Below are 24,797 nucleotides of genomic sequence, written 5' to 3' on the forward strand. Positions count from 1 at the left end.
ATCGTTTCCCTACAATGCCCACTTGTTTCCCAAGCGGTAGATGTCATGATGGCTTCCCCGCATGAGGTGGTCTTTTCCATTGATCGTATTACTAAAGGCAGGCTCCAATACTTTAGTCTTAGCCTGTGCCAGTGGCTTAATGTCTGTTGGTGGAACGGCAAATCCGAAGGGAAGCCCTTACTCCCTGCTGATAGCAATCGTTCAAAATTGATAGCCTCGGGCATCATTACGTCTATCTTGCGCTCAGCTGTTGGCAAATCCGTTCCGCACCTTCTTTCCGAAAGCATAATATACCAGATTGGTTGTCTAGAAAAAGTTGGCTACTGCACAGCGTTGATGTACACTAGCTAGGTTATTAAGATGTGCTATCAACGTGGGTCGCCGTGTAAGACCTTATACACCAGAAAACGCTCATGTTCAACTACCATGTGGATCAGCATCCCCTACTATCACTGACTGCCCCACAATATCCTTGCAGCAGCAAAGAGGTGGGGCATCCAAATTGTTTCCAACACAACAAGACTTAGTAGCCTCACACCTACCTTGTGAAGAAAATCTGAATGCAACATAGCCCATAAAACTTGTCTTCTGAAGTGCTCAACGGCAGTGGCTTACCACATACCATTGGAATGAGAGTTTTGTTATGTAGGGCAGACTGGACACTGCTTGAGTACTAGACTCCAAGAGCATAAAAGAAACGCTTTGTCTCTTTCTGGCAATTCTAAGCTTGTCGCCCACTTAAAACTGTGCAACAACTGCCAGCCTCTTTTCGATCGCACATTCGTTCTCGAAAGAGGTTGACCCGTCTTTTTGTGGAGTATAGAGAGATTGTCTCCAGGGGGAATTGTGTTAGTATACTAACACTCTGTTTCCCCCTCAGCACTCATCAGAAGGTTGTTGGGAACCTAGCTTTCTTGTTCATTAAATAGGTTGCTGTGTTTGAGAACGTGTCGTGTCTGTCCCTTATTTCGCAGTCTCAGGTTCTACTTGTTTTCTAATATGCACCAGTTCGCCTGCGCCCTAGTCCTTCTTCCTCGCGTTACGAGTTCCAGCAGGCATGTACAAAGTACTTCAAACATACAAATGAGTCCTTTTGTACTTTGTGGAGCTTTCGGGACTACCTTCATGTCGAACTATAACGTTTAATCTTCTTCTGTGGAAGACAGGCAAAGTGAAAGAGGAAGAGAAAGGTGCAAGAGAGAATAATGCATTGAAGCTATGCGATATGAAAAGAGGAAATCTAAAGGACATTTAAGCATTGAGCAAATAATTCTGCAACACATATTTGAATTGAAACTCTTATGTTTGAAGTTGTGACAGTGATTGTGAAATTGTATGTGTACTTTTGGTTATTTTAGAAAGGGTTCTGCGTATGTTTCTTGTTGAATGTTTATCTTCATGAAACTGGGCAGTTTGTGCTGATTTTACTGGTCTGCACAAGGCCTCAGTCATCAGCAATATAAACCTGAATGTGGAAACATGATGAATACCTAAGGGTGGACTTCACCAGAAGTGACATTCCTATGGTCACAGGTGGGGCAACTACAATGGCACAATAACGAGGTTGCGTCCTACGCGTTTCGTTAAATTTAACGTGTGCAGCGATTTATCCCCTAATCATTCCTTTAAAAAAAATGTGTATACGTGCTTAGAGCAATGCCGAAGGATGAAAAAAGGATCATCGTTTTTTAGTGTTTTTCTGATAAAGCTAAAAATGTGGAACCGTCCTTATTGCTTTTTGTCCCCCGGATAAATTGCAGGCCTTTAGGACACTAATGGATGAGCCGAACGAAGAGAAATCCAAAGAACTCTTGGAAGCCTTTGTTCAAGAGTGCAGGACACAGGAGTGCATGACAGCCTTCCTAAACTACTTCTTGCGATACTATGCTGGAAGAGCAAATGTTTGGGCAGCCTGTTATCGTGCAGGAGCTGGGATCAACACGAACATAAGGCTTGAGGCCCTACACAGGGTATTGAAATCCTGCTACCCTCCAAGGAAAGCAGAACAAAATAGTTGACCGCCTGCTATCAGCTCTTCTAAGACTCACAAAAAACAAGGTCTTCGATCGGCTAATCAAATGCTCCAAGCACGTACCTGCAGCACAAGCCCGGAAAATTGTAAAGCGGCATGAGGCTGGGTTTACGATCCTACCGGAGCACATCAGCACTGTTGACTCACACCTGTGGCCCATCAAATCCCAGACATGTGAATGGGTGTCTCACACTGTGACAGAGCTGCCAGACAGTCCTTGTACAACAGAACCCTGCAGCTTCAGGTGTCCAAACTGCACTGCCTGCATCTATCATTTCACCTGCACGTGCCCAGATCACATTGTGCGACTGAACTTTTGCAAACATATTAATGCAATTGCAGCTGCACAGAAGAGAAGTAGCAACACTGAAGCACTTCCACTGCAGCCAAGCCGACAGGTATAGTACTCTCTGCATAGTCATCCCAATTAATTTCAAAAAAGTACTTGTAATTTAGAAATGCATAATTTAGGGCTGGAAAAGCTCGAGTAGACATCCCACAGAAAAACACACAGACAAGAGAGTATGGTACTTCTGCAGTTGCTTTCCTATGATATCATTACGAGCCAACAAAGTCATGGAACAGAACTGGCTAGCACACCTGTTCCTGTTACACACTCGCCATTACTTGTGCTACATCAGGGGCTTCAGATTCCATGCTTGCAGTAACAGTTGCATTGTTTTCCTCATTGCAGGCACACAACACTAAAGACGTGATGGAGTCATTGGTTACCATATATGCCATATAGGGGAACGGTGGCAACACACAAGAGAGGAAAAGTGTTTCACGAGCCGCAGCGTTGCACCAGCAGCTTCTGTCCACTGTGTTAGACCGAACACTAGATGACAAGATAGCGTCCACTCTAGACACACTGATTCAGACTGTGGCCTCGGTCAGTTCTTGTAATACAGTTACCTTGTCACGAGAAGCTCCTAACAAGAAAGTAGTTCCCCAGCCACGGTTTACGAGCTTAGGAAGAAAGGCGCGAAAGCATCAACGACACACATGACAAAGCCTACACACAAGGAGAAAGATGATGTGACATCGGTTCTATTTCACAAGGCAGAGGTTCACCACAGTTGGTTTGACCAAACGTACAATAAGTAACTGGTGATCACGAGAGGAGCATACCTTTTGCATGAGCCTTCACCCTTACTGCATGGTGAGGCCTGGTTTCTTGTAAATATCCCCCACTGCGACCTTGTTTCATTATAATTTGTGTCAGACAATCTCCCTAGAAGTTTCTGTTAAGTATTGACAGTGTGTGGTTTTTGCAGTATGACATGTCCAAGCGTTACATGATTATTTATCCTGACTAATTGGGATATAAAACCTACCTTCAAAATCATCATTCGTAGAGCCCTTTCGTGATGAAATGTGTTCAACACGTGATACTCGACATGTAAAAAACGCGAAAGGGGACAAGACGACAAATACGTACGTCGTTCAACTAGCAACTGCATTTATCTACCACGGTAGTCTGGAAAGACCACACAAACGCGAGCTGAGACGGGAACAAGGTTGGAGACCGACGGTTGGCTAACATTGTCAGTAGAACACTCAATAAACCGAGTATTTGTGTACGTGCTGCTGACAATGTAAGTCAAAGTTCTGTAACCTTGTCCCCATCTGAGCTCGCCTTCATTCAACGGACTTTCCTGACTAGCCCCGGTGATGCTGTCCGAATAGACTTAGCTGCTAGTTGAACAACGTCCGTGCGTGTAGCCCCGTCTCTTTTCGCGTTCTTAACATAACCGCAGACACGGATCCCACAAGAAAACGAACCACACAAAGGCTGCTTCATGGCTTCGTCTTCTGCTGCCGCAGCGCTGCCACCTGAGACCTGGTGGGGTCGCATCTCATTAGACGAGATCACGGACGCGCGAACTTTGAAGACGATGAAATGCGCTCTTCTAAGTACCAAGATGGCAGCGCTTGGTGGTGCCGTACTGGAGATACAGGCGTTTGAGAAATGACAATTTTGCGTGACTTTCGAGGAACGTTTTGGCTACCTTTGCTGATATATCTAATTTTTTAGGCCACTTCGCGACAGTTTTCTGCAGTGAAACTCCGGGATAGCAAACAAAATGAACGATACAAGCGAAAAGTATGACTTTCAGAAAAACACACTTTTTGTCATTTTCCGCGAGTTAAGACCCGCGTCCCCCCTTAAACTGAGATCAAGGGCTACTAAAAATTGAAGTTAGCACTCAATTATTGTTTAGATACGTTAGTTGGTGTGTGATGAATGTTTCACTGTCATCTTAGACTTACAGAGAGTGCAGAAACAAGTTGTAATGTGTGTGCTATGTCAATGCCACAATGTGGTAAACTTGCCCTCAAAGCATTACACTACACAGTTTTCAGCACTACTTAGACAATGCACTTCCCTGACAAAGATGTATTATGCACAGCAGCAGTGAGGAACAAAAATCGCGCATAGGCAACACTTACGCAGGATTATGCTGGGAAACTTGAACTCCAGGAACTTGAGTTTTCCCTTTCGCCCCTCCCAACTGCACAGCTGCCCAAGTTCGTCTGCGAGTATGTGGGACATGATCCGTCTCACAGAAGACTTCATGGTGTTTCCTCCAAGCAGCGAGTGCTCGCACACCTGTGATCAGTGAAGTACTATTATGAAGAGCATCGAAATATGGCATTAAAAGTAGTAATGAATGACCACGACTATCCGGAAACGCTACAAGGCTTCTGGACACGTTTAATGAGCAATTAGAGCTAATTGGGACCTCCCACATTAATCAGCACCCTCCAGGGAGTCATTACACTAATTGGGGGCGTCTAACTCGTGTCCAGGCCACCCTGTGCGGTTCCGGATAGTCGTGGTCATAAAAAAGAAAAAAATTGATAGAAATAAAGTGGAGAGAAACAATTTATTCTCCACTCTCCACTCTACCCCCTCCGCGCCGTCGCGACGTCTTGAGACGTTCTTCTTCGTCCGACATGAAACACCTCTCCGAAATTTCCCTCAATGTATTGAACGGAAAGGTGACTCTAGCTCTAGACACGTTCGCGCGTTTGAAGAAGCACAAACGCTTCTTACGACGGCTCGCCTACAAAAAGATTCACAAGAATCTGCAACGTTTGAAGCGCTATCTGTCTCAGCAGCGAGGACAGGGCGTTGTTTCGTTGGTGGTTCCTCTCCTACTTTCTGCCATGTTGAACCTTTTTGCCAATGGCTAAGAGAATTGAAGTGACCACCTCCTTCATCGGAAACATTCTTTCCTCAAAGGAGAGTGACGATGTCAAAGTGCAACTCATACTACAAGCACTGTATCGCATACTCAAGCAGTATGGATTCGACCCCTACGACAATAAAAACAAGGCGTCCGACGCTACAAATGACTTTGACTATTTGCTCCTCTCTCCAGAGGTGGACATAGAGGAAGCGGAAAGGGTCATCTCGGAATCAAAGAAGGTTGTTTCCTGGGATCGCGAGGGTTGTGTCTCCGTGTCGGGCAAGCCCATCAGGCACTCCGCCGTTCATGAACTCGTCAATTATTTGTTGCAGCGTAGAACGGAAAAGAAACCTTCCTGGTTCCCCAAAGCCTCGAAACTATTGCGTCTTATTTCTCTGCCCAAATCTCGCGAGCCTCAACAGCAGCAGCAGCAAGCCTCCATTGCGTGGACGACTTATGGAGGGATATGAAAAACCAGCGGGTGGTTTGGGGGGTGTGGACCGCTATAGAAAAGCGCGTCACTTGAGCAAAAAGAAGGCTCTCGCCATTCTCAGAAAGCCGGAGGCCTACAAGCTTCACCATCCGGTCAGAAGAAAGTTTAATGGGAGACGGATCATTGCGCTCAAGATCAACGACGTGTGGCAAATGGACCTCGCAGACTTTTCAAAATACAAGAGATTCAACGGTGGCTACCACTACATTCTCGTGGCAAACGATTCCCTCTCCCGCTTTCTGCGCACCCTCCCGCTAAAGACGAAGCGCTCTGCCGAAATGAAAAGGGCCATGATAAGACTTTTTTGGGGAGGTAACGCACCTACACGCATCTTTTGCGACAGAGGAGGGGAATTCTACAACAAGACCATCAAGGAGTATCTGTCATGAAATCTGTCACGAGGTCCACATGTATTGCACCTTCTCTCCAGTAATCAAAGCATCGCTGGCAGAACGCGTGATACGCACTTTACGTGACAGAATATTCCGCTATTTTAGGGTAACCGGAAAATACCACTTCGTTTCCGCGCTTCCCAAGATCGTGCGCGACTACAACAAGACCTAACACAGGACTTTGGGCATCAGCCCGTCCGAAGTCACACCCGAAAACGAATTGGAGCTGTTCAATAAGATAAATGGCAAGCCCGTCGTACCCTCCGTGAAAAAGAAGCTCAATGTGGGATATAAATTGAGGGTCCTACTACACAGAAAAGGTTTTCATAAGAGCTCGGAAGGGAGTTGGTCGCCTCAGATTTTCACCTCCCCTCCCGTCGTATACCTGGAAGATTACCGGGGTAAGGAAGTGGACGGATCTTTCTACCCGAAGGAGGTACTCGTCGTAACCCGAGACGTCAATCAGCCTTGGCCAGTAACGAAAGTGCTGAGAAAGAAGCAAGTGCACGGTAGAGCTTCTCCTTGGTTCGCTGGTTCGGTTACGACAAAGAACACGACAGTTGGGTTCTGAGCAGCGACGTGGTCAAGATTGGGAAATGACGTCAGACATCTACATCCACCTGCTCTCGAACGCCAGCATGGATAAGTTTCCTTCGAATAAACTCAACGCCTTCACGGTAGCTTTCGATAGTCCGCTTAAGCTCATGAATCGCTATAAAGTCGGTCTGATGATAAAGTCGGTCACAGCATAAGCAACGATTTTTTAAATATTGGATACGAAAGGCAAGATGCGAAAATCGAGGTTTCTTTCGAGGACACGGTCGAAGCCGGGAGAACTTTTCGTGTCACCTCGGATCTCGAGAGGGATTCAGGAAAAGCCCTTTCGGAATTTAACGTTTCTTTCGCGTACAATAAATCGCGATACGACTTCGTCTTACCCGTGGACGTGAAGGCCGTGGAATTGGACCCTTGACTCGCACAGGCGCTCGACGTCTCGCAAGCGTCCCGCGACGCAGGTCGTGAGGTGAAGCCTCCCAAATTGAGCGAACGTGAAGCCACCTTCATCTTATTGGAGCACGCCGCACCAGTCGCTTTCGGCGACGTCACTTTGAATTCGGAAACCACGTCCCTACGTAACACACTCAACAAGTATTTCCAAACGCACAAGCTGGACGTCTCGCTAGAATTCGCGGATAATGTCTCCACTCTGAAAACGCCGAAAGAGTTGCACGTACCGGAACCCTTTGTCAAGCTGCTACATCTCACACCCATCGAGGGACACGAAGAAACGCTACGCGTCTCTCTCCCTGTAGTGCGCCAATTTTCTTTCACGATCAAGACGAAAATTCCTCGATCTTTGCAAGTGCATCTGCCTCCCGGCTATTATGCGACGCCGCAAGCACTTCTGGATGCGATTAACCAGCGCGTAGGCGAACGCGCGCGCTTCAGCTTCGACGGAACCGAACAGAAATGTAAAATTCGGCTTTCCGAGGGCTCCTCCACCCTAAGACTTTCCGAGTACCTGGCCGTGCTTTTGGGATTCGAATCGCGTACCGTGTTCACTGGGGAGGAGGAGGATGCCACGAGCTCCGTCGAGGTACTCGTGGAACCCCCGTTTCATAACATAATCGTCTACACAGATATGGTGGAACCCACGTACGTGGGGAGTGGGAAAAAATCGATATTCAAAATACTACCCTTTTATTACGAGAAAGACATGCACGTCGTCACCTACACGTTAGATAACATCCAGTATTTTAACCTGTCTCTCCTGTATTTTAACCGCAGCACTGCCCGCGAAATGCTGCGTACCTGAAAAACTACGACGGGTCTGCCGTGTTTTTCGACAGCTACGGACTTCCCCCCATCGAAGCAAACCGTTGAAGGACTTTACCTCCAGTGAACGAGTATAACGACAGGTGTATTCAATCACCTTTTTCGCCTTACTGCGGGCTTTTTTGTGTCTACGTAGCCACGCGTATGTCGAAACGCTACAGCTTGAAAAATTGTGTATCCATGTTTTCCTGTAACCTCGAAGAGAATGACGAAACAATAAAACACCGCCTCGTGAGCGAACTCGTTTCGTAAAATAGTCTATTTATTTTTTTCACGACATACACAAGACGCTTGCGAGACGATCTTCCAACGTGTTGACCCGACGCTCGTCGTCGCCGGTCACCGTGACGTCGAAGGATGTGTGGAGAAGCCAGTAGCGACGGACGATAGGTCGGTTGAAACCCGCGTTCATGAGATATGGGTCGACTGTCTCTCCTCATCTATACTTTTCCACCAGCTCGAGCTTGTAATCTACGAAACGCTTCATTTCCCCACTGACGGTGAACAGACGTAAGGGTATCGTTTTGAGAATCGAGCGAGACTCTCTCGCAGCTATCACCATGAATATAATCGCGTAATCGCAGCAAGTCCCGATACATTCGTGTTTGCACAAAGGTTGCAAACCTCTGCTCGGGCGTCATGACTGAGACGGAATAAGAGTACATATACACAACCTTTTTTATTTCTCGTGAGAGGTTACACATGAATTAGGCTCCAGCTTTGGTTTCGTAGCCGGGAAGGCAGCCCAAATACGGACGAAGGCTCGAGTCTAACCAATGGCTGGGGTTTCTCGACCAGAGTCCACTGCAACGACAGGTGGTCAGCCCATCGCCGATCCGCAAAAAGAAGGTCTTCGGAGGAGGCTTGAAGGTTAGGACCAGGGGTAGATCTCCCGTCTGTAGCCATTCGTAATCTACAACGAAAGGAGCGTGAGAAACACGTGTTTTCACGTGTTTCTCACACGTGTTTCATTTCAGATGGGTTGTTTGTTTGTGGCTTCTGCGTGTAGAAATTGCTGTTGCAAAGTTATCATAAAAAACGATGTAATTAAATTTCTTTCTCGTTTTCGAATTAGTATTCTTTCTATCACTGAATAAACTTGACTTTCACTCGATTGATATTTTGTGAGTTGAGAATAATATATGTATGATAGTTGTGTCTGATCTGAAATACATTAAATGCAAGGTTTCTCGTTTTGATTGAGTACTTCCTGTATGCTAAATTCAGGAAGAAATGTTCATATGGCACTTACTGTGACATGCCGCAATCTTGAAATCTAGAATGTGGCATGTGTAAGCGCTATTGTTGCAACAAAAAAAGAAAGAAAAAAAGAAAACAATAAATAATTTTTTAAAAAATAGCTCAAGATGAACCACGTCGATCGGCCGATTCGGTTAACGCGAAGTCGATGGAGAATTCAATCCTGTCTTCCAGGAGTGAATGGATTTTTCGGAATTTCTTTTAACGCGAATGATTAGCCCGTTTCTAAAGCGGGCTTCACCTCACACACGCAAGTACTGCGGGGGAGTCAACTTTACAGGCGCATTGCAAGGTGTTGCTTGCATGCATTCGCACAGCCGCATCTTCTTTTCTTTTCTTTTTTCTCGTCTGATTTTCTTCTCGAATTAAGCTTGATAGTCACGTACTTCGCATTTTGCTTGAGTTTCTCGCTGCAGAGCTTAGCAGCTCAGTTTCTTGGCAATCTTTTTTGTCTCCTTTGCAGAGACAATAAAAAAGATGAAGTGTGCCACCTCATACAAAGTTAGAATTATACATAGCATTTACACGCAAACTGTGTGAACAGCATACAAAGTTTTTAAAACTTTGCCAACCAAGCAGATGTTTTGACATTGCAACCCATTTTATTAGTGGTTATGACACACTGAAAATTTAGACTCAGCTGGTGTAATCTCAAGCACTTCTGTTAAGCTGAACCCATAAGACGAACAAATTTCTGAGGTCCCTTAGTGTGCATCTCAAAGGGAGACCACTGTGCTGAGTCGAAGTGCCACAAAGCCAAGTTTTACATGAACCATAAAAAAATAGAAAGATGAAAAAAAAAAAGAGAGCTGGAAACAATATATGTTGTTTTGCATAATGAGTTTATTTGATACTGTGACACGGTGAACAGTGAACATCCACATCAGGTGCAAGAAAGCATCTCTATGATTGCTGCAACATCCACCCTGTGGCACTGACAAAAGTAAAAGTTTGTCGAATTCAGTGCAGAGAGATGGGCTACCTCCCCCCCCCTCCTTGAGATGATTGATATTTTGTGGAGACCGTGTGTATCTTTCCAATTAACGTCAGTTGTTAGTTCGAGCCTGTCTTGTGCTGTCGCTGTGGTTTTTGCTCGTCATTTTTGTAATGAAAAGGTTGTTGTTTTCAAGCTTGTAGTGTTAAGACAAGTTGCAAGTCGTATAGACAGCGTGATCTAATCAATCTGCTTGTGGTCCACAGTCCCTATTTGCCTTGGTGGGGGGACAACTTCTGTACCTTATGCATCATACTGCAGGCCGCAGGATGTGACTTAATTTCTTGGGTGGTAAACAGTATGGTTGGACCCCCTTCTCATTTTACTTGAAAGTGTAGACTTTTACATGCACTTGAAATGTCTAAAATATGTAAGCAGTTATGCTTTAAAAAAAGATATATGCGTACTAGTGTGGCAGTGAAATGATGTTTGGTCGGTGGCCCCATGAAGCTGTTATAGGATGGGTGTAGCTTTCTGTCATACCCTTTGGGTGGCTCTACGGAGAGAATTTAAACAGAAAAAAAACGGAAACCCTGGTGAGGTGGCACATCAAGGCAGATGTTCAATACAGTATAAAGTGAAAAAACGGAACCCGAGAAAGGGACAGAGGACTGACGACATGTTCTCGAACACAGCAAACCCTTTAATGACAAGAATCACTTAATTTCCCAACAACTTCCGAATCGGTGGCGAGGGGGCAACCGACGTCAGACTTACACAATTTCCCCTTGTGACAATCTCTTTAGCAGTGTGGCTACAGGGTCCCGAACAGAATCCAGGACACTTGTCTCGTCGAAAGCTGGGGAACAATACAGCTTATACATAAGTGCGCGCCATCTGTGTACGCAAGTGAGGACTAACGTTTGCGCGCCATGTTTGAGTATAGCTGTCGTCAGTTTCGGTTTTCGGCGTCTGCAGTCTCGGCGCCTGCAGTCTCTGTGCAGAGGGTGCACGACAATGCCTCATTACTGTGCTGTGCCACTGTGTACACAAAAAGGAAACATTGGCCATGACAATGAGAAGGTAAGGTTAGGATTTGCTTATATTTTGCTTCAGTGAAGAGACATGTGCGTGATCGCGCGCGAGTCTTGTGATTCAACAGCCGAGATTCTTCTTCTTCTACTGTTCCTGGGTATACAGACACTTTGAACCGCACGCGACGTGGTGCCATTCACTTTCCGCCGCAGAATCATTTCAGAATCATGTTAATCAGTGGTATGACACGTCAGCTTATCAGTCGCCGCCTGCTGTGATGTTGTTTCAGCGCACTAGTGTGGTGCACACAAAGTCAATGCGTCTATCAGCGCACTAGTGTGGTGCACAAAAAGTCAATGCGTCTATCAGCTACAAGTTCGGACAGTGCTTTACATTTTTGCAGGAAACTGTCAATCTCTTCATCGTGCTTTGCTAGAGTGCTCTTCCCTGAGAAAGAAAAAAATAATGGGTTCACAAAAACATGAGAGAAAGGAGCAGGCACGTTGTTGATGGTATCAAGTTTGCATGGATCCGTTGTCAGTCCCTTTTGTCCTGTTCTGTCTTAGGTATCCTTCCACAGTTTCCCAATAGTGAAAGCACTGCAAGACAAGTGGGTTGTCGCTATAAAGAGGAAGCCTCCCTACAATACTGTGACAGCTAAAGTCTGCTCTTTGCATTTCAAGGAAAGTGACTTTGTGAAGAATGTTGCAAGTGGACGAAGAATGCTTCACAGCAATGCTGTGCCAAGTATTTTCAAATTCAAAAAAGTGACGAAAGAACGGAAAGCCCCAAAAGAGCGAAGGGCACTCACACCAAAGTCTGCTTGGCCAAATGCTCAGAACATTCAAGACAGACGTCCAGCCGAATGCCATGATTTTGCCACAAGTGAAGAGCAGTGTGAAACTAGTGAAAATGATACGATACTAACAGCCGTGCCAGAAACACAGTCACCTTCCAAAACAGAAGAAGAGATGAGGATGCAGAAAAAAGATGAATTGATAGAGAGTCTCCAAAAATCCTTGCAAGTGGCAAATGCAGAAATAGCCCGACTAGAAAGGGAGCTCCTGCTACTGAAGGAAAAACACAGGAAGCTGGAGGAGAAACACCTTCCATTTTCTGTTGAACGTTTCAAGGGCTCTGACGACGATATCCAATTTTATACTGGCCTCCCTTCCTATGCCATGTTCAAAAACTTTCTCACATATCTTGACCCGGGTGAGCGTGGTTGCAACATCCAATATGGAACGTCTAGCGACAGCATTTCACCCCTTGGAAGGCCTCATGCACTTTCGATGGACAATGAGCTGTTCCTGACCCTAGTCAGACTACGGGTTGGCTTGTTCCAGCAGGACTTAGCACACAGGTTTAGTGTCACCCAAGCAACGATAAGCAGGATACTTTCAGCATGGATCAATCATCTGTACCTAAAGCTCAGTGCACTCCCACAGTGGCCATCTCGCGAAATCATTCAGAAAAACATGCCAGTGGCCTTCAAAGAAGAGTTCCCAAGCACAAGGGTGATAATAGATGCGACAGAAATAAAATGCCAAGTGCCCAGCTCATTTGTGTTACAATCAGAGACATACTCGACGTACAAGTCGTCAAACACCTTGAAGTCTCTTATTGGAGTGTCACCGGATGGCTACCTGACATTTGTGTCTTCCCTCTACACCGGAAGTATCTCCGACAAGGAACTAGTGAAGAAAAGTGGACTTTTATCTCTAAAATTTGAAGAAGGAGACTCCATCATGGCTGATAAAGGGTTTAGAATACAGGATCTCCTCAATCCCCTGAAAATTGGACTCAACATTCCACCATTCACAACGCAGGGCAAGCTAACAAAGGAAGAGGTTCTGGAGACGCAGAAAATCGCTTCCTTGAGGATACACGTGGAACGCAGGATCCAGCGAATAAAGACCTATCATATATTTGACAGTGGAGTGCCCATCACGCTTTGTCCCCTTGTGAATCAAATGTGGACTGTATGTGCATTATTAAGCAACTACCAAAGCCCCATTATGAAAACTTACGACTAGTGGTAGCCAGGGGAGTTCCGTCTGTGAACGTTCCTTTGTGTTTACTGTGATATTTTCCATTGACAGTGACGACTGTCAGAGGTACCTGAATGTTCCTTACTCTTGCTGTGATATTTCTGTTGTAATGTAGTCAAAGTGTTGTACATAAGAAGGTGGGGAAGTTGCAAAAAAACAAAAGACAATGAGTGGGCAGTGCAATGTATAATCTGTAGCATATTTACAATAATAAATCAGACTCTGCATTGTTAAAGTGTAGTTTCCATTTTATGCAAGTGATACTGAAAGGGGCGTATCTGAGAGCGATAGATAAAAGTTGTTCAGAATCCTGAATCTCACTTATACAATAAAAGTACAGTCGCATTTTGACATGGTTATGGTGATGCTTCAAGGTAAGGCAGAGCACAGTCAAAATAGAACCTAGTCAGTACCTTTATCATCTCATCACAAAATGAGGGGCAGAAGTCAACTTTAGCAACAATGATCCACGATGGTGAATACACCACACAATGGCCCCACCTAGCTCCTGAGCAAAACATCTGGCCCATCATTTGATAATAGTATTCATGGTGCTCTTTTAGATGTGGCTTGCCATCCCTCACTTCAATGCAAAAGTCCTTATCTTGAAGTGCATCTTCTAATGATGTTGCCCTTTTCGACCATGGGCACTTCACCTCCAACACACCGTGAGCTGGGGTCTGCTCGGGATCGTACACAATCCGATCAGGCGTTGAGCCCAGCCAGGGAAAGTCCGGTCGGACCATGAAACCACATGCAAAGACGTGGACGTGATGGCGGATGTGACGAAGTACTTCGATGTACCTCAGGACAGCATTATGCTCATTAGAGGTACCATAACGCACAGACGCTGCACTGAACTGCTTTGGGCGAAGTAAGTTTCGCAATGCCACCTCTGTCCATGGCTTCTGGCGCTTGCACACGTGGCCAAATCTGGAAGATGACAGACGATTCCTCCTTTCCTTCTCCCACAGTGTGCTCCTGGCTTGTTTTCTGGTGTCCTGTTCAAGTTGTTGGGCATTGGCAGCTGATATCCGTATCTCCTGCAACAAGGATCACTCTTAAAAGGAAGCATGTACAGAAGCACAGTTTCCTAGTTGCCACATCAATAACTGCATGGGATGTTTGTACAAAAACTAGCAGACACATAGTGTATGGGGCCGGTTGGTACATATCCTTTGGCCAGGCGACAACAGAGGAAAGAACGAGACAGCGACGACGCAAACTCGTCGTCAAACATGGCGTCGTCGCTGTCTCGTTCTTTCCTCTGTTGTCGCCTGGCCAAAGGAAGGATGTTTGTACAAGCCTGCTTTGAGACACCTGCTGAAAAATTCAAAACAGAGAGCTTCGGTTTTATTATAGAGGTTGCACAAGGCTTTGCGGAAAAGACAAATAAACCTACCATGAGCACAGAAGAATTGCTGTTCTCTGGCAAAGACCATTCCGGACAATCTTGAAAGAGGTGAATCCGTGAGCTCTGCAGGTAGATATGTCCTGGCCTTGACTCAGAGCGACAAAACTTTTGAAGTCAAAAGGTAGACAGCTGAGCTGCACAGCCATCACGGAGTTCTCAAGAGCTGGGCCATATTTGGTGTCCACATACGTAGAATGTGCAGCACTTTCGAGTGTGTCACTGAGTGTACCTCCTACCATGCCCTTTACGCTCTCAGCAAATTGGAGTACGGAACTTCTTTTCTCGTCTACCGTCTCTTCCTTCTTTCGGACGTCGCTCAGCTTGCAGTGGAGAGGTTCTTCAGGACGGTCTTCTCCAAGCCTCCTCCAGTTCACCTGCATGACATTCTCGGGTGCAAGTACTGCTCTTGGTCGTCCCCACTGCTGAGGGAGCTCAGTACAAGCAAGCTCGTCCGGGATATGCTTGTAGCCAAGAGCTAGAAGTCTGGCCACCGTCTTCAACACTGCGACAGTATGACAACAGTGCCCAGAAGAGCCTGCTGTGCAAGCGCATGCAGAGCTCTCCACCCATGGTGCCTCGGACAAGGTCACGGTAACTCTGTATGGAGTGCCAGTCTTCTTTTGGCTCCTGAAGCATCCAGCCGTAATCTGATGAAGCCTCCTCCCCGACCTGCATTTAGAACTCCATGATCGAAGAAGCCAGAGGTTGGGCAGATACAAAACAAATACACAAGAAGGGGACTCACAACCATTTATGCTATCCTGCATTTAGAACATTATCGTTGTTTACTTGCTTGCCATCAAGACAAAGAGCATAACGTCGTATGTGCGCCACTCAGTAGTCATAACCCACTGATGTCATGTTAGCAGCGTTCCACGCATGTTGACACTATGTTCGACTATGGGTACTATACATCAGTGATAGTTGTCAAAAACGTCTTGATTTTAAGCGCCGGCGAGCGCTTCGGTACGACGGGCGAGCACGGGACTCCTAAGTTTATATCAATACATGACGCTCTGCTGCAAAATGAAGGCAAATGATTGGTACTCACTGGTCAAGAAACGATCGCGTTTTCATAGTACGTAGTTCGACGAAAGACTCAGTCATAAAGTTGTAACTTCGTCGACTGTGCTTTTCCGAAGTTGTCTGTCCAGAATAGAACACATTCACAAAGTTGTCGTCAAAGTACGGCAACCTTATCAGCTCCGTTGTCCATTCTTCTTGCTGGTCTGACATCGTAGAGAACCTGCGCTGCCTACACTTTCAAGACGTGAAGTTTTTCTAATACAGGAGAGACGGAAACCGTAGCATAAATAGCACAGAGCAAACCTAGAACAGCGGAGTCAATACTCAAACATGGCGCCCGAGACAGGAGGCGGCACGAGATGGCAGCACTTATGAATAAGCTGTATTGTTACAAAGCCTAAGATGGGCGACAGGTTTCTCATTATGTGCCAGCTGGCCTTGCCATTTCGCCATTAAGTTCAATACAGTATGTCTACCTTGTCAATATTTGTGCATTTCTTTGCAACGGCCTTGCTGCAAATCCGATCATGCCAGTGATGTGAAGCCAGGTTGCAAAGCTTGGATCACGGGAGCACAGTTTCCTTAATCAAACTCCTGTAAGTAAATGAGACCGTGCTTTCAACCATGAGACACAGCTTTTAACAGTTCACTCCCTTCACTTGTCACGAAGAAACATGCATGCTGCTTTTACAGACTTTCCCCCTTTTGCCTGAAAAGGTGTACATATTGTTTACAATGTCAGGGGACAACCTCCCTCAGGAAGTTAGAAGTAATTCTGGAATGGTTTGACTTTGCCTGCAACAGAAGAGTGCTTTCTTGTCTCTCCCAACTTACAGCTCCACATTTGGCACTTGCACATTAACTGGACACTTCCAAAGGCACGGTTCCAGTATTATGGCCTATGTCAGCCTTGTGCAAAGAAAATTACCCAATAGCAACGTTATGTTAGCCCGGGGTACCCAAAACAGACATGCAGCCAATGGACAACTTATGTGAGCTGTGCAGCTTTGTATGACTTCGTCAACATCATTGTCAACGTGATTTGCAACTACCTGTTCTGTTTCAGTGTTCGAACATCCCAGACAACCGATGGTTAGAACTTTTTGTGTGCGACTCATCAGCAAAAGTTTGCTCATATGTTAGGTTCGCTATCCTTTGGCATAAATTACAAATTAATCGTGCGCAACGGTCAGGACAAACTGCTCCCCTTTTTGCAGATTAGGTTTAGTTTTTTCCCTTCTATTTTTGCAAGTACGAAAAGTCTCGTTACCACATCTTATTCAGTATCTGGTTCCAACGTTTCTATGTGTCGGAAGTAAATGGTAGAGTGAAGTGCAGGTCGATCTATCTCAACTTGGTACTTCATCACCGTCACTTTTTGAATGGTAGTTTTCACGTTTTCCAGCTGAAAGTCACTGGCATCCTCGCTGCTTTAGACCGGTGTTTGACGTGTCGAGCCGTGGCATGACCTGAATATGACAAGAACAATAAGATGACACCAGAAGCCATAGAGAGAGCAATCCCAGACTGAACCAATGCTACACAATACGATACGGCGCATAGCAGCGCTTACAGTTGGCCTGATATTAAACAGCAGCGTTTAACATCAAGATTGCTGCGTTTCAATAGTATCTGACACAGTTATTGACACAGAAAACGCATCACTTACCATTTCCTTTTTCCGCGAAATGAGCATGGATGAATCATACCAGCGTAGTGGGAGCTGCCATATTTAATGTGCGCCCCCACCTTAGTTAGGTGGATATCATATGCGTAAATATAAATTTATCTTTCTTTCCATCTTTCAATCTGAAAAGAATCCATCATTATTTTTGTACAAATTATGTTACACATGCTACCTAAATCGTGGTTAATAAGGTTTGTCTGTTTGTAGCGCAATATACTGAGGTTTGGTTTGAATCTTTGAAACGATTTAATTTAATGTTCTGCATGAACATCGTAAGTTTCAGGCATGCTAACCCCCGGTTTAAAAATATATTTGGAGGAGCACGGCTATAGCACGGCAGTCGATGCCATCGCCCCATCGCCACAATCATTATTATCGTGGTCACACAGCCTGGTGGACAGCTGTGGACGGCGCTGGAAACGAAAGTGAAGTTTGGCGGGCTCGTATGGTCCACTGTCGGGCACTGAGGTATTGCACTTTTTGCTTACAAGTATTGTTATGAGTTACGGGTCCAAGGCCTCGCCTCATGTAGTCGGTAATGCTCTGAACCAGAAGTGACTGCAGCGTCTCACCGAAGTGTGCATAATGCAGAAAGCAAAGAGTAAGCGGTATGTTCATGACGCTGCGCATCGTAAGGGTCAGGAGATCTTCAGAGCGTTTCGTGACGATAGAACTTCTCCGATTCCCACGACCAGCAGGCAGCAGCAGTCCTATGCAAATCCCGAGGCTGAAAGCGAATCTGATCGCCCACTTTCGTCAAGCGAAAGCCCACACGACGACGGCGGAGATTGGGGAACGCTTCATCGTGCCCGTTGTTCATCACCTCCAGATCCGCTGCTCGAGGAAATCAGAGGCCGTGACAGTAGAACGTATACATACCGTGGACAGCACACCTGGAGTGATTTCTCCACGCGCAACTTGCAAAACTTGCAACTGGCGCCTACGTGGTAAGGTATGTCTCGACAACAATGCGTGGTGGTATACATCAGTTGTGCCTTTAGTTTAGTGTAAGGAGCCGTGGGTTTGGATGATTACTCCAGGGGTGGATTCTGTGGGGAGAGTACTTATAATATTTCTCGTTTGCTTAGATAATGTTTCTCTAAAACCAGTTTGCACTGACATGGAAGTCTGTTCTTAGATTTTTTTTTGGCGTGCTGTTGTTTGTTTTTGATAGAATTCTTGTTGTGTTCTTGAGAATCCAATAATTCTAACGTCAATTTGCGATAGTTGATCAATAAAAAATTTCGCCTCTGTACACGGGTCCTAAGAATATTTCCATTTGGATGAAAGAATGTGAAAGAGAGAGCGAGAGAGTTCCCCATCCCCTAGATTGCCAAGGGACGTTGGGTTTCTTAGCTTTGGGCTGTAAAGAGAAAGAGTGACCTCCACCGGGCTCAAGTAGCAAAGATTGGCTGCACTGTGTAAAGCTTGTCTGTACTGCATGTGCTGGATACATCTGTCAAGGTAATGTTTATAGTGCCTGAGTAGGACGAAAATTGTATATTGTTCGACTAGATTAGGTCCAAGGATGATTTTATGATAGTCCAATAGATAGATGACTTCCATTTCAATTTATTAAATTTGTAATGTTTCTTGTCTTGGTCGTTTGTTTCGATATTATTTTGCTGCATGTGTCTGTTGTTGTTGGCAGCATAAGCACAAGCACAAGTTGGCAGATGCGCCATTTAGAGTGTTTCTAGGCCATTCAGTGTTAAGTGCGTGCATTTTTCTGGTTTTGATAGACTGTTTTTTCAATTATTTATCTTTTGTGTACCTCTTGTGTTGGATGGTACATTGTTTTAGCTCTCTATTACCTGTTGAGCGTGTTTCCCATTATTTACTTACGTGTGTGCTATTCACATCATAAGAAATTGATTAATTGTTTCGTGTTCGAATATTCAACTTAGCTTCCCATATTCTTTATTATCTGTATTGTGTTTCTTCCATTTGATGTTTTTTGGCTAGGTTTTTCTCCTTCACTTAGAGTTAGAACATAATTCCCATAATTCCTGACACTATTTGGCTTTACTATACTTGCATACCATCCACCGCATGGCTGTTGTAGCGGAAAAATAAATTATGACTAAAGTCGGCCCAGGGCGAAAATCGCGAATGAAGTCGGCCCAGGTGTGACGGCACCATCGCTTGGTGGGGTTGTCGGTGTGCATGTTCCTACTTGCGTGTAAACCACCTATCGCACCGTTGTTGTATCAAAACAAAAAATGAAACAAGTCAGCCCAGGCAAAAAAAATTACCAAAAATGTTGGTACTGGTGTGTCGGTACCTTGGTGTGACGGTATCATCACCTGGCTGGGATGACAGTGCGCATGTCCCTACTTGCATGTAAACCACTCATGCACCGCTTGAAAAAAATTGCGAACGAAGTCGACCCAGGCGGAAAAATCGCCAAAAAAGTCGGCCCAGGTGAAAAAATACAGAACGATAAGGGCACGTGCAGCCCTCCGGCTTCCTGGTAGGCACTCGGACAGCCCCTCACCCGCTTGTCCCTACTTGCATGTAAACCACTCACGCACCACCTGAAAAAATAGCGAACGAAGTCGGCCCAGGGTGAAAAAATGTGAATGAATTTGGCCCAAGTGTTGTCAGCGTGCATGCCCTTACTTGCATATAACCACTCACGCGCCACCTGAAAAAATTGCGAACGAAGTGGGCCCATGTGGAAAAATCGTGAATGAAGTCGTCCCAGGTGTGATGGCATTGTCGCTTGGTAGGGTTGCGGTGCCCATGTCCCTACTTGCATGTAAACCGCCCATCTGATGTATCGAAAAAGCTTATGAACGAAGTCCGCCCAGGCAGAAAAATCGCCTAAGAAGTCGGCCCAGGGTGAAATAGTGCACGACGATAAGGGAACGCCCAGCCCTTCGGCCCGCTGGTAAGCAGCCAGACAGCCCTTCACCCGCGCACCACCCACCGTGCGCCGAAAAAAAAAAATTCGCGAGAGAAGTCGGCCCAAGTTGAAAAATGCCTGACGGTAAACAAATGCCCTCCGCCAACTCCACTGATCACATCATAAGAATCTGATTAATTGTGCCATATTGGAATATTAGCTGTTGTGCTTGCAGTTATGTACATCTATCAGAACTTTGTAATTAAAACTCCACTATGGGGCTATATAATATAATAATGTGAGACTTTAGAATAAAACTTGTAATTCTCATTGTAATCATATTGATTAAAAAATATCTTCTTTGACTAAAATGTGCTACCGCTTCTGCTTAATTGGAAACTTGCGTGATTATCACTAATAAAAAATATTGTGTATGATGTGTGATACTGCTTCAATGCTAGCATCATACCTGTAATAAGTATATTCTTTATTACGTGTATTGTGTTTCCTCTGCTTCAGGTTTTGCGGCTAGATTTTTCCCATTCACAGATTGACATTACAGCTTTCGCTTTAATAAATATATTTTCACTTGTGCTTTTGTGTATGGCTATCTTTTGCATGTTTATGCATGCATGCAAACCGCCTACGCGCACCTGTTGTAGCGGGAAAAAATTTGCGATTGAAGTCGGCACAGATGTCAAAAAATGACGAAAGAAGTCGGCCCAGGATGAAAATGTGCGATGGTAAGCGCCCGCGAAGCCCTTCGGTCACACGCCGCCCACCGCAGCAGCCCTCCAACCGAGCGCCACTCGCCAGTCGCGGGAAAAAATACAGGAACGGACCAGACGCGCATGTCCGTTGCTAGGCGCCTGGGGGGCCGATGCTAGGAACGTAGTGGACACCGGTCTCCTACGACACCCCCATTTACTACTGTCCTGACGAGGGAGGGGAATCGTCGATGTTATTGAAGCGTGATGGGCGCTTTCAGCACCTCTCATTTAAAATAATTATTGTTTGCTACAGCAAAAATTTTCAATACTGCACCGTTTTGCTATGCTAATCAATCTAATTGGTTTATGGGCATTTTAATAATTTACTTCACAAGCAAATGCTTAGCGTTTAAGCAGGGTTTGTTTACTGCTGAGATGTCCTTTGGTGGAGACAATTGGTGTTGGCCTTTTCGAGGCCCTTTTTTTTAGGGTGACGCGCTAGATGTCGACTTCATGAAAGCGTTGCTCCATCAATGTGCAATGTGATGGCATCCTGCACACATGCCCCACCTTCAGTGGAAACTGGTGTCGAATGTTGTGGCATTTCCCTGACATGATGGCGGTAGTCCTGCATTCAGTCCTGCACTGTGATACATGCCTTTGCACATGTTATGTAGAATGCAACCTCTAATTATCATGGTTATCATGTCACAGTTATTGATGTCGCATTCAATCCCTTTTAGAAGGATGCAGAGTTGTGCTATTCACTCTCCAAAAGGCATTTTCAACCACGTGTCTTGCATCTGACAGTCAAGCATTAAACTGCCGTCAGAGTATAGCTTCATCATATACGGTTGCAAACGAAACGCTTGGTCACATAGTATAACTAGACCCACGATGAACCCTTGCATTGTCTCTATGTTCCAGCCCTTGTAGTTGTAATAGTCTGAGCCTTGGTTATTTGAGAGCACATCTCAATGTGGCACCCGTCCAGAATCTTGAGAGAGTCCTGTTACTCCGTCAAACCGACGTAGGTGGCTCTGCTTGTGTTGTGAGCTTCAGAAACTGAGATTTGTTCAATCACTAAGTAAAAACTCCCAGTACACATAATTCACAAAATACCTGCTGACACCAAAAAGGCTGTTCTGCAGATGCTAATAGGCGATAAAGGGCACCTGCCACTCTTTTGCAAAGGCACAGCCTGCCTCCTGTCCGTGTCTCGCCTAGCTATGCTTTGGCAAACGCCCACCATGTACCTGAAGGTTGCACAGGTGACGCGATAGTCCCGTTTCGGTTTAAAGAACTCGTCAGCGAGGTTGGGCAGTGTGGTTTCGGACCAAGACGCTGGCCGTCGATAGCTGCGCAGTTGCTTCTCCCTTGTGCACAATCGCAGGGCTGTTGCTGTCAGAATTTTCACCTGTTGCCGTGCTGGTTTCCGCTTTCGTCGCTTATCTATCGCGCGCGCACAGCATCCAGCTCACACTCTGTTTTCCTCAGTCGAGACTAGAAGTAGGGGAGGTACAGAAAAACATTCCTGACCCTCTCTCGCACCACGTCCTTCTTCGGTTTGCTCAAACACATCGCTTGTCCAACAGAACGTACACGCACAGTACAGACACGGCAGCACAAGAAATATTTACACGAAATATGTAGAACTCAACGAGGACAATGACATGTACAACAAAATAAAAGACTAAATAACGCGGATAAGAAAAATGCACGGCGACGCACGAAAGAGCAGAAGTACAGCAGAAGCGATCGTGCGAATTAGTGTTGTGAACATATTTCGCGATTCGGCTGAAATATAAATTTGGAAATGCGAAACAGTAGTAAAAATGTCGAGTTGCGTACGAAATCCTTCCAATACACAGTAACACACATTCTTGGGGCATTATACACCTCTGGAAAGCGTCCAAAGCGTTATCTTTTTCTGACGACGTAATATTTAAAATTGTCATGCGTTTTGGGGGTTCTCTGTTTGCTCATCAGGCGACGCTGCTAGCGCTTCTCTCAACTGAGCTCACAGAAGATCGTGTAACTGATTTCGTTGCTCAGTTCACTCAACCGTGGTTGAGCCATTCGACTGCAGTCGACTCAACCGTGGTTGAGAAAGCTAGTGTAACTAGGGTATAAGCCTAATCAGAATTCATGTTGGACATGAATTCTCGTCCCTCCCCAATTTTGAATAATGTGGGCGATGCTCCCCCTAATTTTGAACTTAGTGGCGCCTAATCGGACCTCATGTTAGGCATGAAGCCCCTCCCCCCAATTTGAAATAATTCTCCCGAGTGCACCTAGCAAATAGAGAAAAAGAGGCATTAATCAAACAACGATCTAAACACATACAAATGCACTTACCTCCTGCGCAAGCAGATCCAACGTTGTTTTGCCATCGTCGACATCATCTTTAACTGCGGTCTATCCCACGCTCGCTTTTATACGCAGGATCTGTGGTTTCCTATTCTTCTATTGTATTGGGGGCAGAGAGAGAGAGAGTCGCGTGATGCGAAAGACGATACGCATTTATTGTCTATCGTTTTTACATGGGTTCTTCGTGGTCTTCCATAAGAACCCAGGGATCCAATCTAGTAATAAAGGACCAGAATAAGGATTCTACGAATAAAAACCACAATCGAAAAACACTCACGGTATTTGACTCGCCATCCAGCGTTCAGCGAGTTCTCTCCAACCCGCTGCACTCGCTCTGTTCCACTGGTGCACCAGGGAGTAGAGGAGGTGCTCCGCTTCCCCGAAGCTTAAAGGAGCAGTACCTTCTAGTGGTAAAGTCTGGTCCTCTAAGCTTCGGGGCACTCTGAAAAAGAGCTCTCCCTCTAGTCCCCGCTGCACAGCGATTTCTCGCCACTCCCTGGTGTAGCACGCCATGAGCACTTCTGTGGTGGCAGTCTCAATGTCCTCTTCGCCTACGATGGCGAACGTTTGCAAAAACGTCTCCATATCCAAGCGGGGTACATCTCCCCCTGCACCGGGGATCAGCTGGAAGAATAGCTGTACAATGTGTGTAACAGTGAAACCTACAGAGCAACGTTAGGTATTAGAAAGGAACTATTTCTAAACAAGAAGAGATAGAGAAACACCAAATGGTGGACGAATGTGGACCAGAAGGTCCAAAATTGTCTGGAACGTAAGCAGCATTGTCTCGGCTGTCTTGATTCGGGGATAGTGGACGAGGGGGGTACGAGGGATGACCATCTTATACTACAGGGTTCTCACGCTCGCACTAACCCCATTTACGTCATATCCATCGTTTACGTAAATCCGTCACTTTGCTTCTGTGACAAGACGCCGCCCTTTGTTCCTCCAATATGGTGTGAGGAGGAGGAGGAGAAGGAGGGGGGAGACACAGGGGGTTCGAGACCAGGCACTTCGAAGGACGGTCTACAAAGACAGAGAGAGAGAGAGGGGGAACCGCTGTCATATCCTGTGTAACCACCTCAGAGTGGGATTCGAACCCAGGATCCTTCAACACTTGGAGCGAAACACTAACCACCAGTCTAATTTGTACTGCGTGACGTTTTTCGTATTGCGGGGCTCGTGTCTGCACACGTCCAAACATGTTCAAACACGTCCAAACATGTTCAGACATGTTCAGTGACGTCACAGCACGTCCAAACATGTTCAGACACGTTCAATGACGTCATAGAGAGGAAGAGAGAGGAACGAGTGTGTCCAGGGGCGACTTCGCCGCCCGTGTCCAAACATGTTCAAACACGTCTTAACATGTCCAAACACGTTCAGTGACATCATAGAGAGGGAGATGAAAAGCTTTACTATAAATGACGAAGCGAACGTTCGATCGTCATTCTCGTACCATCATGATCAGCTTGGTAGATCCTCGTAAGTAATACCCATGACGTCATCATC

The 24,797-nt window shown here is 45.7% G+C and overlaps 1 protein-coding gene across 1 annotated transcript; it reads left to right on the forward strand.

Annotated features, from left to right (window-relative positions):
* The first annotated feature begins 5,225 nt into the window (after positions 1-5,225).
* Positions 5,226-13,215, forward strand: LOC135381813 (uncharacterized). Its single transcript, XM_064612567.1, has 3 exons — positions 5,226-5,468; positions 7,097-7,345; positions 11,746-13,215. The coding sequence occupies exons 1-3, from the start codon at positions 5,226-5,228 to the stop codon at positions 13,213-13,215; spliced, it is 1,962 nt and encodes a 653-aa protein (XP_064468637.1).
* The last annotated feature ends 11,582 nt before the right edge of the window (positions 13,216-24,797 follow it).

This window comes from Ornithodoros turicata, chromosome 1, assembly GCF_037126465.1.
Source record: "Ornithodoros turicata isolate Travis chromosome 1, ASM3712646v1, whole genome shotgun sequence".
In the NCBI taxonomy this organism is placed as follows: domain Eukaryota; kingdom Metazoa; phylum Arthropoda; class Arachnida; order Ixodida; family Argasidae; genus Ornithodoros; species Ornithodoros turicata.